This window comes from Pezoporus flaviventris, unplaced genomic scaffold, assembly GCF_033815535.1.
Source record: "Pezoporus flaviventris isolate CSIRO_AGI_PZ_B2104156 unplaced genomic scaffold, CSIRO_AGI_Pfla_v1 ptg000006l, whole genome shotgun sequence".
NCBI classification, from domain to species: domain Eukaryota; kingdom Metazoa; phylum Chordata; class Aves; order Psittaciformes; family Psittacidae; genus Pezoporus; species Pezoporus flaviventris.
Genome location: NW_026892554.1, coordinates 13,707,749 through 13,724,537, shown reverse-complemented (window position 1 = coordinate 13,724,537; position 16,789 = coordinate 13,707,749). Strand labels below are relative to the sequence as shown.

The 16,789-nt window shown below is 38.5% G+C and overlaps 2 protein-coding genes across 3 annotated transcripts in view; both read right to left on the bottom strand.

Moving 5' to 3' along the window:
- UNC13C (unc-13 homolog C) overlaps positions 1–8,920 on the bottom strand; it is a 146,195-nt gene extending 137,275 nt beyond the window's left edge. Inside the window, exon 1 of one of the 2 annotated variants that reach the window (XM_061446985.1) lies at positions 8,148–8,920. The gene's annotated coding sequence lies outside the window, so the exon portion shown is untranslated. The remainder of the gene's footprint in view (positions 1–8,147) is intronic. The other variant, XM_061446986.1, reaches the window with a different exon arrangement.
- Positions 8,921–11,862: 2,942 nt separating this feature from the next.
- The window catches only part of LOC133265996 (protein unc-13 homolog A-like), a 42,762-nt gene continuing 37,835 nt past the window's right edge, over positions 11,863–16,789 (bottom strand). The window contains exon 8 of the mRNA XM_061446987.1: positions 11,863–11,970. Within this exon, the coding sequence (XP_061302971.1) occupies positions 11,926–11,970 (45 nt within the window). The 3' untranslated portion in view covers positions 11,863–11,925. The remainder of the gene's footprint in view (positions 11,971–16,789) is intronic.

Sequence of the window (16,789 nt, the reverse complement as noted above, 5' to 3'; positions counted from 1 at the left end):
TCCCAGTCTCATAGCTGTAGAATAAAAATGAGACAAATAGCTCAGAAAAATCCAAGAATTAGTTCTTAAAATGGCCATTCCTAAATCAGTTAAAAGTTCTTTGGCAAAATAACAAGTTTATTCAGATCCACAGTATATGAAAGGTTAAAATTTGCTCTGTAGTGTCTTCAGAGTAAAGGGTAAGAACGGCCTTCCCCATATGCAAACAGCATGGCACCATATGAAACATTATGGCCTGCTCAACCACCTCAAGATCTCGTCTTTTCATTACGCAGTTTTTCTTCACTGAGCTTACTATCATACTTATGGTCAATAATAAACATTAACTACTGATTCATACTGCAGCAGCAAAATGCACTATGTTGAAAAGAATCCAAGCAAAACTGGTAAAAGCCTGGATGACTTCTGGAATCATGGAAGAGAGGATGTAAATAGATTCATTTCTTTCCCAGTTATAACAAAATTGGGATGCAGCCAAGAGGAAGCAGAACAAGCATAGGCAACAGTCTCCATCCTTCCCAAAGTTGCTGCCTGTTATTTTATAAATAAGTGAAATACCTGTGGAACATGAATCACATTTTTAACATATCAGCATAGCTCTTGTGACTTGTTTTGCTTCCAGGCTTATGCCTGAAGTCAGAACACTGAGTGAATTAAGAGAAAGCAATGTTTAGAAGCAAAAGAACGCTCAGTGAGACTGAATGCAATTTTCAAGGCATGCAAACAGCATTTCTCATCAGAATATTACAAAGTTCTAACTGGAGCCAATGCTGCCTTGTTTTCAAATATTATTAATAGAGGAAGGAACCATCCTGGGACATTTTTCAGTATCAAAGGCATGTTTCTAGATGTAGAAACACTTGTTAATCATTCAGCTATTACACTGCATGTTCGTAACCATTTATTGAAGAAGATTTGAAGTGTGACTGCCTGGCTCCTCTGCTCACACAACCACAGCTTAAACTTCACGCAGATGACTTGGACATTCTTGTAATTTAGAAGACTTCAAATCACCAATGCATAAACAAGCTAGAAGGCTTTTTACTGGCTTAGCCTACAAAACATTAACAATTAATGAAGTTATCATTTGAACCTGGAATATTTCCATTAATTTAAAAAAAGGTTTAATTCTTCTCTGTAGAAGAATCTCGATTTCATAGTCAACAATATGTTTTTTATCCAATGTCTAACCTATGCTTTGTATCAAAGATAACTGAAAATATTATAGAGAGCTGCAAATTCAGTACTCAATTTATTTAAACCCAGTTTCTGACAATGCCATAGTAAATTAAAAGTTCTACTGTTACAAACGCAGACACCTGCTAAATGGAGCAGATTTAATTTCTCTCATGCGAGTTCCATTCCATCTCAGCTATATTAGTCATGATCTGTTCATCAGTTTGCAGCCTACCATTGCTTCATCAAACACTCATTTTAGAAAATTGTATATCTACACATGGAATGAAGTTTGAGTCATTACAGGTCTCATCCATTTCTTTTTGTAAATGATTTGCATGGGGTGGTTCTCACCATTTTAAATTAGTGTAGGTTAAAACTCTAGGAAATAGGGAACAGTCTGTTGAGAAACACATAGGACTAAATCAGTTATCTGAATGAGCTGCAAGTTGTGATTCAGTGATTTTTCTGGTTTTATCCAGGTCTCCCAATAAACTACCATGACCCCATTTTTTATGTTCGCCTTGCTTGTTTATTGACTTAAATTAATTTATATGGTAAAGTTGAACACAGATGGATTAACCCATTTTAAGCATAAGGAATTGAGCTGAACTGCTACAGCAGTGTAGACTTTCTGCTGGATAGTTACAAGGCAGGAAACTGGAAGATGTTAAGGACTGTGAGATTAGAAATAAAATGAACTTTTAATGGGTTCCTTCTGTAAAGAAAGGACACAGTAACACTTCCTTCAAATTTTTACCCATAGCAAGTCTGAATATAGACCTTTGAGAATCAGCTTGATGGCGAACAGGTAATTTGGATTGATTTCAAGGATACTGTTGACAACAAGAATTGCCAAAATAAAACTTGTCAGTTGGAAGCATCATGTCTAAAGGATTTTATTCCCAAGTCTAAAACTAATGTGTCAGGTAGAAGGGGGGTGGAGTGGGCTGGGTTAAGTATGATAATGCAAGCAGTGTATTTTAGTTAAATGTCTGAATACAGGATTCTCATAGATTCATGATTTAATTTTTCATTTTAATAAACCCAGACTTCTATTTTTATAAAGAGAGAAAACAGAATCATCTTAAAAATATAATTTCAGTATTTAAAAAAAAAAATAGATCACTGCAGACCTTCTGTTCATATCCTAGTAAATGAAGCAGAACAACCCTCTCTATTCAGAAGTAGCTTTATGGATGCAGACTGTCCCATCAAAAAAAAGTGAAAAACACGCAGAGCCATAGCCCTGCTTAACCTTTACATTATCTGTCAACTACAAGAGACCTGTGCACATTGGAAGGAGGCAGACAGGGAAGAAGATGAGACTAAAGTGCAGTCTCCCTCTATAAAAAGGCATACAGCAGTTTGTCTTTGCAACATCAAGATGGTAGGGAAAAATAGAACAAACCCAGAAAGTCTTTTTCTGCAGCAATACCATTCTGCATTACTGCCAAAGTAGTCACTACCACCTACCTATCTGTGGTATGCAAAATGCTTCACAGAAATTAATTAATCACACATGGCAAACTAAACGCAAACAATGCACCTCCTGTATGAAGATAGGCTGAGGAAGTTGGGACTGTTCAGCCTGGAGAAGAGAAGGCTGCGTGGAGACCTCGTAGCACCCTTCCAGTATCTGAAGGGGGCCTATAAGGATGCTGGGGAGGGACTCTTCATTAGGGACTGTAGTGACAGGACAAGGGGTAATGGGTTAAAACTTAAACAGGGGAAGTTTAGATTGGATATAAGGAAGAAATTCTTTACTGTAAGGGTGGTGAGGCACTGGAACAGGTTCCCCAAGGAAGCTGTGAATACTCCATCCCTGGCAGTGTTCAAGGCCAGGCTGGACAAAGCCTTGGGTGACATGGTTTAGTATGAGGTGTACCTGCCCATGGCAGGGGGGTTGGAACTAGGTGATCTTAAGGCCCTTCCCAACCCGAACTCTTCTATGATTCTAATACACTTCACAGACACAGAAACCGAGGCTAAGAGATGTTCTCTTACTATCAGGAACATAAGGAATAAATAACAGAACAGCTAGAATTCACATCTACAGATTTCTCAAGTATGGTCTTCCACAAGTCTTACATTCACCTGGGAATAGGGTTATCCTGACATAACTGTACTTACCATTAGTGCATGTCTGCTGGGCAAAGCCTAAGCTCCTTCTTTTCAGACAGTATAACTGTGTATACTCCAGACTGCTTCATTAGCTTGCTGTAACAGTAGCATTATACCGACAAACTTCTCAGATGACTTAATACAGAATTAATTTGGAACAATTATATGCTCCTTTAAATTGTCAGTTTTTCTGGACATTATTGAACACTAATGTTTTAAATCTGTGTTATTGGTGAGTCTCTACAGGTAAAGTGATATTTATCATCTTACCTTGAGATACTGCTTCTAATACATGGATGACCTGCCTGCAGACCCTAGCAAACAAAGGGACAACAGCAAGAAAATAGTTCCACTTTCTCTTTTGGGATTACTCTTTGTTCCAGAAATTCCTTAGGTTTTTACCAGCAGAATTTAGCCCTATTCTATCATCTCCTCCCACATTCACATGAGGGCATGGAGCGCTATCAGCACTCTCTTTTGACAAAAAGCTATTCCTATTGCCTGCCAGTATCATATGGAAAGGTCACTCTTTCTGCTTAATTACCTGGTGATATTTTCTTTATGGATCCTACTATTACTGTATATCTAACCACCACTAAACATATTGCCTCACTATTTACAGGGAGTGTTACCAATACTACTAACTGGCAAGCTACTTTTCCAAATGCAAGTCTAAAGAGACTACCATCTCTTTATTTTCTATTTGTCCTGAAGAGCTTGCACATATGCTCATTAAGTACACTGTGGAATCCAATCTGAATATTTAACAGTTATACTAAAAGGCAGTCATTCATAGCTGCTACTTGACTTACTCTTCTTCCAGCATACAACTTAATCAAGTTTAAAGATAACAATAGAAGCAAGTTGCACATTCATAAAACTGACTTTGTCCTTGGGTAACATGGTTTAGTGGGAGGTGACCCTGCCCATGGCAGGGGGGGTGGAACTAGATGATCTTAAGGTCCTTTCCAACCCTAACTATTCTATGATTCTATTTGCATTTCTCTGAAAAGTCTTGTTACTGCAACTGTGAGGGAAAAGCAGCCAACCGGTTATTTATGAACTACAAATAAAATCGTTGACATTTGGAACACTATTTCTTTAGAATCAAATGTGTAGAATGTTATTTATACTTACAAATATTAAAATAATATTCGAAGCAATTGTCCTTAAAGTACAATGGCCTTAATTAGAACTAAAAAAAAAAATAAATAATTTTTCCAAATATAGTAGATTGATACGCAAATGTAAAAACCTATTGTAATGATTCCTAAAGTTGAAATGTGCTCCCTTTGGAGAGCAGCTTACTATAGTGCAGTTGACTATATACCTAAGGGTTAAGAGACTGCAGATGATTTGGAACACAGTTTCAGTATTATTTGACTAGATGTACGAGCCTTTTTTTTCCTTAAAGTTTCTGTTTCCTCATATTTTTAATGAGGAAAAAAAAGAGACTGTAGTATATAAAGAAGGTGGCAACAATGAACCCGAGAGTCCTTTTCCCTCACATTTACAGCTGTGTATATGATTTATGCTGTCCTATATAAACTTATGTTTAGTCAGTCCAAAAGCTGCTGAAATAGAGATAATTCCACTTAACAGTCCATCCCTATATAAATGCAGATTACAAAAGGAATGGAAAACCTGGAGATGGAAAAGTTATTTGCTGACAACATAGGGATAATTGTATTACTAAGTCAGTAGCAGGCATATTGTCTTCTAATATGAGTTAGTCTGTTACATGCATGCTACTATGTCAGATTACCATAAATACACAAAAAAAATCCTGTACAGAGTACAGAATAATTAGAACCTATTTAATGCCTTTAAAAATAGGAAGTATCAACATGCATTTGACCAAATTTTAGTTCTGTCCTTAACTTTATCTGTTTTCAACCGTTTTCTTCAGAGCATTATACTCTGAGAGCACAAATAATTTAATGCACACCAAAGCATAACACATATGCAGAGGATATATGTAGACTACGTGTATATTCAAAGTCTCATGCAATTTTAACATTTCAAACTTTCCAGCAACTTAAAAGGAATCTCTAAAATAATTCCATGAGAAAAAAACTACATATAAAGAACCCCTCCAATTTTTTTCCAGCTATAGAATTTTAAACCTCTAATTGTACTGGCCTGAGCCTTGGGATGGGCAATTCTCTGCCCTGAATTAGATCCCTCTTTGATAAGGGACCACTATGGAGTCTATGATCATGCCTGCACTACATTACTCTATATAACACAGATTATTTTGGAGAGCTGTGACTTTTTTGGTTGGGGGTGGGCAAGGGAAGTTTTTCTCCTAAACTACTTAGAAAAATTATCTGTGAAATGCTTAGATTAAGGGAACAACTTTAAATGGGCAAAATGTTACTTGCATGCACTCTGGATTCCACCCTTTCCCCACAAAAACATTTTAAATGCTTTCTAAATTGTGGTAAACTAATAATTCCACTAAATTCTTAGAACACAAAACTATGAAATGGACAGATTTAGATAAAGAAGTCTTTCATGCGATAAATGGTAGCAATCATCTGTGACATTTACATTCGAAAAATGCCACAAGCACAAACCACAACTACAACTACTGTGAAAGCAACATACACTAGGATGAGTAGGCACACACAGTTAGAAGCCATGCTTGCTAAACACCTGAAATGACATTCATTGATAAGAATGGTAGATGTTAAACCTAATTCTAAATTCAAATTATGTAAGAAAAAAATCCCTACTTTGTGTGCTCCAATATACTGACAACTATGGAGTGATACTTAGATTTCTACCCGGAAGTAAGAATCTCTCTTTTACAGCTATCAATTTAATTGAATGACACAGATGAGAAAAAACGTGTACAAGAACCTCCTTAGATGCCAAAGGATTTTTATGCTTCAGAGCTTCTGTTTTCCTGTAGCGGTCTCACAAGGCAGAAGTTAGTATACTACTTCATTCTTCACAGATTTTCACAACACTACAGTTAAAACAAAGTTTGGAATTTTCAGTCTTCCCTGATATTCCAATGAATTGGACGTATTCTGAGCTATCAGTCTTCTCCTCCTTGAAACTGTTCTGGAATCCCAGTACTTCACCTGTGATTCCCTAAGTGTTTCCACAGCAATATATAGTCATTATGATAACATTGTGCTGACATCACTAAAGGATCAAGAAAAATGGTACAGTGACAGAAAACCTTTATAAAACTCTCTTCAGGTTGTGTAAATTCTTCTGAAAAACCTAATCTGTCTTGCATTATGACTTCATTCTATATGAAACATCTTTGAGATGACAGTTAACCATAATTTCTATCATATCTTTTATTAAAGTAATTTATGAGACAAAGATGTTTTAACCTAAAATACTACTTTTCACTCAACACTTCTAGACTCAACAGAATTCTTTAAATGCTTTTCTCAGTGTGTTGATTTATGTAGTAAGAACTAGCACCAATTTTTACAATACTCTTATGTGTCAAGTAACTTTAGCTTTTCAATTGCCAAATCACAGTTGTATACTGCACTAAATTAAGATACCTATACTGTATAATCACCAACAGCTTCATTCATGAAGAAGGCACTTTATCACCTCCTCTGTGAAAAATAACTACAACTTCATGATCCAAGTTTATTTTCACATCAGAAAGCAGTTAAATAATGTTGCATCAGTGATTGCTTTTAAGGCAAAAGAATTCCTGTCAGCCAAGGGTTAACATCGGTATTAAGATGCTGGAACTGACATTAACCCTTTTTGTATCAACATGTTAAAAAAAAAAAAAATCCCACTTAAAACTGGGCTGCATTCAAAGCAGAAGTGCAACAGAATGTTTTAAGAGATTTCAGGACTGCGGACAGATCAGATGAGCATTATTTTTGATGTCTTACATATTTTCAATACATTTTACTAGACATGGCCATTATAAGACAACTATTACTGTCCTTAGTTTAAGGGCGCATAGCTTTATATTCTTTTTCACTTATTACATACAATCAATCAGTAGTCAGCTGAAAGAAAATTTTAAGACAAAAAATGCAATAGGTCCTAGGTGACTAAAGAAAGTTGAGAGGTAAAGAATACAGTCACATTTTCATAGCTGTATAATTATTTCTCTTAAAGCAAAATGAACCATCAATCTCATATTAAGAAATTGGTTTCAGCTATTGCTATTTGCAATTACTCTGGAATTGCAGAAGTTTAAATACTATCTTTCTGAACCCAAAAGAATGGACAAAAAAAGTATTAAATAGCTACGTGCTATTTTAAGGTCATGGATTGGGGGAGGTATATGAGAGAGGGTATTCTAACATGTAGGTTTAGCTGAGGAACAGAATCAAGCATGTATTCTAAGCAAGCTGTCTCTTCAAAAGAAAGCTGCAGGGTGTTCATCTTCAAGATTAATCAAGACCTAGAAATACATAAGCATCTGTGAAGCTCAATTTTTTACTAATCCTATCATGGACTAGGAAAAAAGTACTGGCAGATATAAACAAAACACTATATTTTCACCATGTATTCATATATGTATACTGTTTGTCTTTTTATACCAATTAAAATGTTCCAACTCATTGTGAAATCAAATACTATACTGTCTTACTTAACTTACATTGTGAACTTATCAACATTACAAAATAACCCCCCTACTTTTTAATGAAGTGTTGATTCTTAAATCCACAAGCCCAGACAGTTTCATCAGCATTACAGCATTAGAAATCAAATCAGTTACAAATCATCAATACATTGCATTAGCTCTAACAGTGGGAGGTACATCCAGAATTAAAATAAGGAAAGGAAACAAAGGAAACATAAAAATATATGTAGACAAGAGGCAAACATACAAAGAGGATACATACCTGGATTAAATCCTTCTTAAAAATAAAATACAAATTACATACCACCATCTTCATAGTATTTTCCATTTACGCAGAAAAAACTGTACACAACTCCATTACTATTCTGTTGTTCCTCCTTCAGCTTTAAAACGGTACAATACAAACATGAGTCTGCCTCGCAGTGATTCAACTCAAGTGCAATCAGGCATGCTGTCAGTCCGCAACAGTGTCTGTTCTAAATTCCACCGTATTCCCTAGGCAGCATGAAAGGTTTCTTTTTTTTTTCTTCCCTTTTCTGCTTTTTCTTGCCCCTCCTACAACTTGTGCTATCAGCTAAGAGTAATCATGGTGTTAGCTACTAATTCATTCTACAGCTCTGCTTTATTTCTCATCTACAATAGCAAAACGACAGTCAGTATCCTACTCCAGCTCAAATACAACATCAGCATGAGAGAACAGTAATCATCCTGCTGTTTTAGGTGCTGGTAACTTCACCCGTTGCTGTTTTCTCCTGCCGCTTCTGAATGCGGTAGTCACTGCAATAGCCACAGCCCTTCTGCGTGGAAGGCAGCCCCTCTGCTTCACTGATGGAGTAAAATAGGCTTACTGAGAAACCTTGCTCACAGAAACAACACATGCAGTGCATCGTGAGTGCTAGCAGGTGCATCAGTGGCCAGAAGGATAACACTGTGAGACAGTATCTCTTGCTCGGTAGGGCCATGTTTCATCTAACCTTTTATGTATCAGTCTGACATGACCCAGAGGAACAATTGTATAGCTATTTCTTTCAGCAGTACTTTTATCGACATCTGTTTATTTTTGCTAATGAATCTGCTAAATAGATTCGTAACTATTATAATTCCATGATTATTTCAGGATGCTCTAGATAATGTTTTCCACTAAAAGTATTTTGTATGTTCCCAGTTAACGCCTAGAGATTAGGATTCAGTCATTTTGCTGGGATTTAAATAGCAGAATTTATCATTATTGTGCATGTAGTGAGTAAATTATCCTGTACAGAATACTGTAAGTGTTTTTCAAATGTTACGTGATTTAAGAGTGTGTAAAGCCACACTCAGTCCTACATACATATTGAAGATATATTTAAAACTCCAACACATGAAGAACTATGGGAGTACATCCAAAAGGATCCTATATAAAGCCATTCTACCTAAAAAGTATACACAGAATCTAAGTGCAGAAGTTTCACAAAACGTGTACATGCATTAAAACGGAGGTATACTATTAACCCCTTTAATCTTGGGAGATAGCAGCACTGAAATGTCATATAAAACAGTTGTCAGCTAGTAAATTATGTATGTTTCCTGTATAAAATAAACAGGACTTCAGATTTTCTGGTAATAGCTGACACTTTGTAACAGAGAAGCATGTAATTCAGTCATTACTTCAAAAATAAACTAAGGATGTCTTGAATAAAATGCAGCACTTAAAAGTATTTAACAGTTTATAGTAATACCTATTTAAAGCTTATCAGTTGTAGCTTTTCACTTTCTGCAATCCTTGTACCATTGTTAGTAATGCGATCTAGGGATACAATGCTTTTTAAGTACAATTTATAAACTGAACAGTTCTAGAATAAAACTTCTTACAGTGGTAAAAATAATATTTTGTATATTTTTTTAATGTATCATTGTAAAAATCATTACGGACCATTATATTTTTTATGTCCTGCTGAAATGAATGTAACATATAAATACTCCATTAATTAGACTTACAGTTAAGAACCAGATGAATGCTTTATTATTCAAATCTTATTGTAGTTATTAGCCTGCAGCAATTACTTACTATTCTGTCTAAACTTAAATAAACTGATGCTTCAAATCTGCCACACTGCATGCCAAAAAGAATCCAAAAGAACTTTTATATAAGTGCACAACAGGAAACACTGCACTGATACAGTCCTAATTACATGAAATGTGACAATAATGCCCCTCAAAATCAACAGGACTGCCCATGTAAGGATTATAAAAAACCCAAGAAAAAACATGCAGTCTACCCAAGCACAGCCACCCACAGCAGACAGACCCAACAGAAATAAATTGGGTTTTTATCAAGACCAAGCAAATGGTCTTGAGGCTACAGACAGTAAAAACAGTAAATATTGGGAGTGTTTTGCAAAATTTTAAGGTTCTCTCATTTAATAAATAGCTGTTTGCAAACAATGTTAACTCACAGCACTTAACGTTGTAATCTTCAAGCAAGTTCCTAACTACTGACCCTGTTTTACTAATCTGTTACATTACCAGATGTTGAATGTCTCAGTTTGAAGCCACTTATTTGATAGGCCAGCATAAACAGGGAACTTTGCCAAATGTATCGAATTGATATTTCAGAAGGAAAACAAAAACCAAAATCAAACCATACATCCATTCAAAGACCCTCAAACTAATTATGGCATATCTACTCTGGAATTAAATTTCCACATCAAATTTGCCCAAGCCAGCAAAAAATCTGGCTTTGCTTGTAATGGTACTGACCAATCAAGAATCTAGTTTCATGTATAAGTACATACTAATTACTTGCAGCCAAATTCATCTCCACAACAAGTTATGTTGTATTTCTGTTCACATGATCCTCACATACATATGATGTTAAGAACTTTCTATAGCAAACATATGAGTGGAAGTTTTTATCCTCACAGTTCTGGTAGCCCAGATACTAGTAAGCCACTTGTAAGTGGAATGCAACTGCTGTGCATCTTGAAAAGGCATCTATGTCAGACTTAAATAAACTAGCACAAGGAGCAGTTGACACTTGTGGGCCATGCCCACCTTCACAGTTACTTGCCAGTAACCTCACATCTTGATGAAGTTGGCCTTCCAGAACGACACCATTAAGGGTTCACACTGATTTACCATACCTCACAAACACAGTGCTAAAGATACAAATTCCACGTGCAGAAGGAATAGGAGAAATAAAGACTTTTGTATGGAGATGTAGCAGTTTCTTACACAATTCAAGCCATTCACTGCATCTTAATGGAAAAAGCAAAGTTTCACCAAACCCAAACACCACCACCCTCAGAAATCCAAACCATACCCCAAACAAAAAAAAAAAACAAAACCCCAACAGGCAGCTATAAACCTTCAGAGAGAAAACAGTTAGTCTGTATGCCTATTTCCAGGATTATGTGACCATGACTTTCAGAGATGATTCTTGGAATTCTTTGGAATAAGTCTGTCCAGTGAAAACATGTCATTAGCTTTCATCACTGTTTATAAATAATAAAAACAGTGTTAAATAACATATGACTAGTCTAGATGTTATTTGACTATTTCTATTTTTTAATGCTTATATTGAAATGGTGACACTTATAAACCGATGGAACAACTTTGAAGACATTTATACTTCATGATGGATTTCAGCGTGACAATTGGAAAAGCTGTCACAGAATTAAGCTACCTTTCTCAATTCCCCATCCTCTACGGACTGCTTAAGGAATGGATCATTTCTTCCCTTTCATTAAACAAACGCAATAACTGTGTCAATTCTTATATCCCGTCAACCAAAAATCAACCAGTTCTTAAATCGTAATATGCTGATCTAATCCTATGGGAAGGCAGCTTCCCCAGCCGGTCCCCGCGCTCTGCCGCAGAGACCACCGGCAGCAGAGCACGGTCAGCCCGCTCCCAGCGCGCCCCCTGCTGTCCGTCCCGGGAAACGGCTGCAGCGGCCCCAGCGGGCGCTCGCGGTTTTGGGGGGGAAGTTGCGCCCCCGGAGGTACCGACACGGGACGGGATAGGGTGATCACGGTGCTCCTACTGAATTTCGCGCTAACCTAGGGAAAGATCGCGCGCCTACAGCTCTTAATAGAATCGCTAATCTATTAAAAATACGGAGAAAGGTATAAAATGTTTTGGGTTTGGTTTTTCTTTTTTTAGAAGCACACATAGAGATTTAAAGCTATTCTTCTCCATACAAGGTATTTTTTTTTCTATAAAATGCTAGTGGCTCAGTGTTTTCTTCTAAAAAGAAGAGCAAATAACCATTTGTGAGATAAAATATTCATCATTAATAAGCGCATGGAACCCACCTATGAGCCGATTTAGATTTTATTTCTGATGACTATGAGAAGTGTTTTGAAGTCTCTGAAGATATGAAGGCTAAAGCTGTCTCTTATTGTGCACTAAAACTCTTTCAAGCACTGGTTTCCTTTAACCAATTGCTAGGTTTACAGAGTTACGCAGTTTGAATTCTGTTAAGTGAAGTAAAACCACTTTTGAGATTTTTTAAGCTATAATTAACAAGGAACAGGCAAACCATTTAAAAACATCATAACCACTTCTTCCCAGCTGCAAGTTCAACAAAGCTTAGCCCTGATTTCAGAAGGAATCACAGGGTGGGATCATAGTGAGAAGCAAATATGGGGTGAAGCCCCAACAATAACTAGAAAAAAAAAGTCAAGTCAAATCAATAACTAAGCATATTTCAGGAGGAAAAGGGGAGCTTTCTCCCCATCCAGATATACCAAGGACCCAAAGTCATAATGTTATGCATTTGAAGCAGTAACTGAAGAACATATATCACTCCTGAAATTTAATCCTCCTATTACGTTCTCTCCTTATGACTATTTTGTTCCTTGTTGCCCTCTAGGAATGTACTCACCCTAGAGACTACCTGATTTTCTTCCCTAGGAAAGCAGATTGTTTGCTAAAGCATTTTCTAAAATCAAGAATCTGACTCAGCTGCTACTTCTAATTTTAGGATCTAGTCTGATGCATTAGTTTGATGCTTTGCTTTCTACTTTGGGTCAATTTATGTTTTGCCATAATTATATTACCTGCAGTAACTGATCTCTTACAGATATTACTATTAAAGCATTAAACTCTTCATTACTCACAGAAAATATAGTATTTCTGTTTCTAAATATTAAGTCAGACTATTCTTCTACTAAACTGATTCTGGAAGAAAACACGAAAAGTTTCATTGGAATATGAATCTTCATTATTTTTCCACAACCACAGTATAACTAATTGTGCAGCTTTACACTTAATGCACAAGAATCTGCCGGTATTTGCAGAAATTAAAATAAATTGGCCAAGGACTCACACAAGCATTTTATTTCTAGAATATTGTTAATTTTTAAAATGAAAATTGACAATATTTTTTATTACTGCCTCTTAAAAGTAATTTATTCCTATTGATTCTCTACCCCTTGGTTCCAGATAAAATAACACTTAAAGTATTCAAGTGCTGCTTCAGATCTCACTGCATGCATTAGGCTTTCCTGGATCTCTCCTGTCTCAGGTCTATCAGTGCATGCATTCTAGTCCCAGCTGAGGAACTGATGGGTACCTTCAGCCTAGGTGTTCAGATATCTTTAATCCAAGGCCTCCTCAAATACAGTACAGACATATGGCCTTGGCTGAGCTTTACTGAGAAAGCAGTCATTGTGATGTGAGCAAGACAAGATGGCAGGGATGGAGGGGGCAGGCAGACCAAAAAGGAAAAAAAAAATAGCAGCTTAAGCTGTTTCAGAGGTAATAAACTGGTATGAAAGTCTTGAGAGGGAAGAGGGAGGAGGAAGAGTATCTGTGGATGGCAATTTAGTGTCAGCAAGGATCAGCCCATTTTAAGGGGTGGCACAGGGACCCCCTTCCCTGCCTTCCCAGTGCAGTGGAACATGAAAACAGAAGACAAACACTTGGTCTCATCAGGGAGATGCACATTATCAGTGATTAGCCTGGTAATTTCCTAATCCTTGCTTTCCATTGTTCATATTAAGACATAGTTTCTCAGGACTCTTAAGTCACATTTATCCTGCTTGCAGAGTTTCTTTGCATATGGTAAATGTAATTGGAGGCAAAGTGACCTAGACTTGGAGAGCTACAGCATCTTCATTCCATACAACCCTCAGTCGTATACTTAACCTTCAAGTATATACTTAACAGCACTACCAACAGGACTAAGTAAGAGTCATCTCAAGACTTGCCGTGAGTGGCAGCAGCATGGAAAGATTCAGCAATAAAGAGCACACCACCAAACTGTAGAAGAAAAAAATTCTTCGTAGTGAACTAAAACAACCGACCCCACTAATCTGTAAATGAGTAAAGAGGGTAAATCACAAGAAAGATCCATAATGATGAAGTAAGAACTCTAAGGCAGATACTGCAAGGGTCTTAGAAGTTGAATGCTTGCAACAAGCCTGCTCACAGCGCTAGGACTGCCAGAGCAAGGGGTTACACCATTTATCAGAAAGCTGGAAGCAAGGTAATTTGCTCTACTGGAACTCTTCCCCCTGCCCCAAGCTTCTCTCTCTAGACATTGCTTAGATTTCATCAATTCCTTAGCTTTTCAGTGTCTGAGCCATCATTCTCTTCACCAGGATTCTGAGTTCACCCATTTGTAGCAGCTCTCAACTCTCTTTCCTGTCATAGATCTCCTACTGATATGATTGTTGGTTGTTCCAGTATTTCTCTCTCCTCACCCTGGGACTTGTTTCCGGTTGTTCCAGTATTTCTCTCTCCTCACCCTGGGACTTGTTTCCCTTTCTTGCCATAACAAGAAGTATTCCATCAAACTTTATAATTAACATCACAGTATCACAGTATCACAGTATGTTAGAGATTGGAAGGGACCTCGAAAGATCATCTAGTCCAATCCCCCTGCCGGAGCAGGAACACCTAGATAATGTTACACAGGAATGCGTCCAGGCGGGTTTTGAATGTCTCCAGGGAAGGAGACTCCACAACCTCCCTGGGCAGCCTGTTCCAGTGTTCCGTCACCCTCACTGAGAAGAAGTTTCTTCTCAAGTTTAAGTGGAACCTCTTGTGTTCCAGTTTGTACCCATTACCCCTTGTCCTATCATTGTTTGCCACTGAGTAGAGCCTGGCTCCGTCCTCGTGACACTCCCCCTTTATATATTTATAGACACTGATAAGGTCACCCCTCAGTCTCCTCTTCTCCAAACTATAGAGACCCAGCTCCCTCAGTCTTTCCTCATAAGGGAGATGCTCCACTCCCTTAATCATCTTAGTTGCCCTGCGCTGGACTCTCTCCAGCAGCTCCCTGTCCTTCTTGAACTGAGGGGCCCAGAACTGGACACAATACTCCAGATGCGGTCTCACCAGGGCAGAGTAGAGGGGAAGGAGGACCTCTCTCGACCTACTAACCACCCCCCTTCTAATACACCCCAGGATGCCATTGGCCTTCTTAGCCACAAGGGCACAGTGTTGGCTCATGGTCATCCTGTTGTCCACTAGGACCCCCAGGTCCCTCTCCCCTACACTGCTCTCTAACAGGTCATTCCCCAACCTATACTGGAACCTGGGGTTGTTCCTGCCCAGATGCAGGACTCTACACTTTCCCTTGTTATATTTCATCAAGTTACTCCCTGCCCAACTCTCCAGCCTATCCAGGTCTCGCTGGATGGCAGCACAGCCTTCTGGCGTATCAGCCACTCCTCCCAGCTTAGTGTCATCAGCAAACTTGCTGATAGTACACTCAATTCCCTCATCTAAATCATTGATGAATATATTAAATAATACCGGTCCCAGCACTGACCCTTGAGGCACTCCACTAGTTACAGGCCTCCAACTAGACTCAGCCCCATAGACTACAACTCTCTGGCTTCTCTCCTTCAGCCAGTTCGCAGTCCACCTCACTATCTGATCATCCAGTCCACACTTCCTCATTTTAGCCGTGAGGATGCTGTGGGAGACTGTGTCAAATGCTTTGCTGAAGTCAAGGTAGACCACATCCACCGCTCTGCCATCATCCATCCACCGTGTTATTTCCTCATAAAAGGCTAAGAGATTGGTCAAACATGATTTCCCCCTGGTGAAGCCATGTTGACTGCCCCTCATAACCTTCTTATCCTTGATATGCCTTAAGATGGTACCAAGGATAAGGTGTTCCATCACTTTCCCAGGGATGGAGGTGAGGCTGACCGGCCTATAGTTACCCGGGTCCTCCTTCTTGCCCTTTTTGAAGACTGGAGTGACATTTGCTTTCCTCCAGTCCTCAGGCACCTCTCCCGTTTCCCAAGACTTGGTAAAGATGATGGAGAGTGGTCTGGCAATGACTTCCGCCAGTTCCCTCAGCACCCGCGGGTGCATCCCATCTGGACCCATGGATTTATGGATGTCCAGATTGCTCAACTGGTCTCTAACCCATTCCTCATCGACTAAGGCAAACCGCTCCGTCGACCTGACTTCATCTAAGGTCTCAGGGGTACAGGGCTCTTCAGGACTGCCCGCAGCAGAGTAGACAGAGACAAAGAAGGCATTCAGTAACTCTGCCATCTCTTTATCTTCTGTCACCAGGGCACCCATCCCGTTCATCAGTGGGCCTACATTGCCTCTGGTGTTAGTTTTGTCTGCCATGTATTTAAAAAAGCTCTTTTTGCTGTCCTTGACCCTTCTTGCCAGGTTTAATTCTAAGGATGCCTTAGTCCTCCTAGCTGCCTTCCTACATCCTCTAGCAGCAGCCTTATATTCCTCCCAAGTGGCCAGCCCCTCCTTCCATGACCTGTAAACTCTCCTCTTCCACTTGAGCATACCCAGCAATTCCCTATTTAGCCACGCAGGTCTCTTGGCCCTCTTTCTTGACTTCCTACGTGTCGGGATGCTCCGATCTTGAGCATGGAAAAAGTAGTCCTTGAATGTCAACCAACTATCTTGGGCCCCTTTACCTTCAAGCAG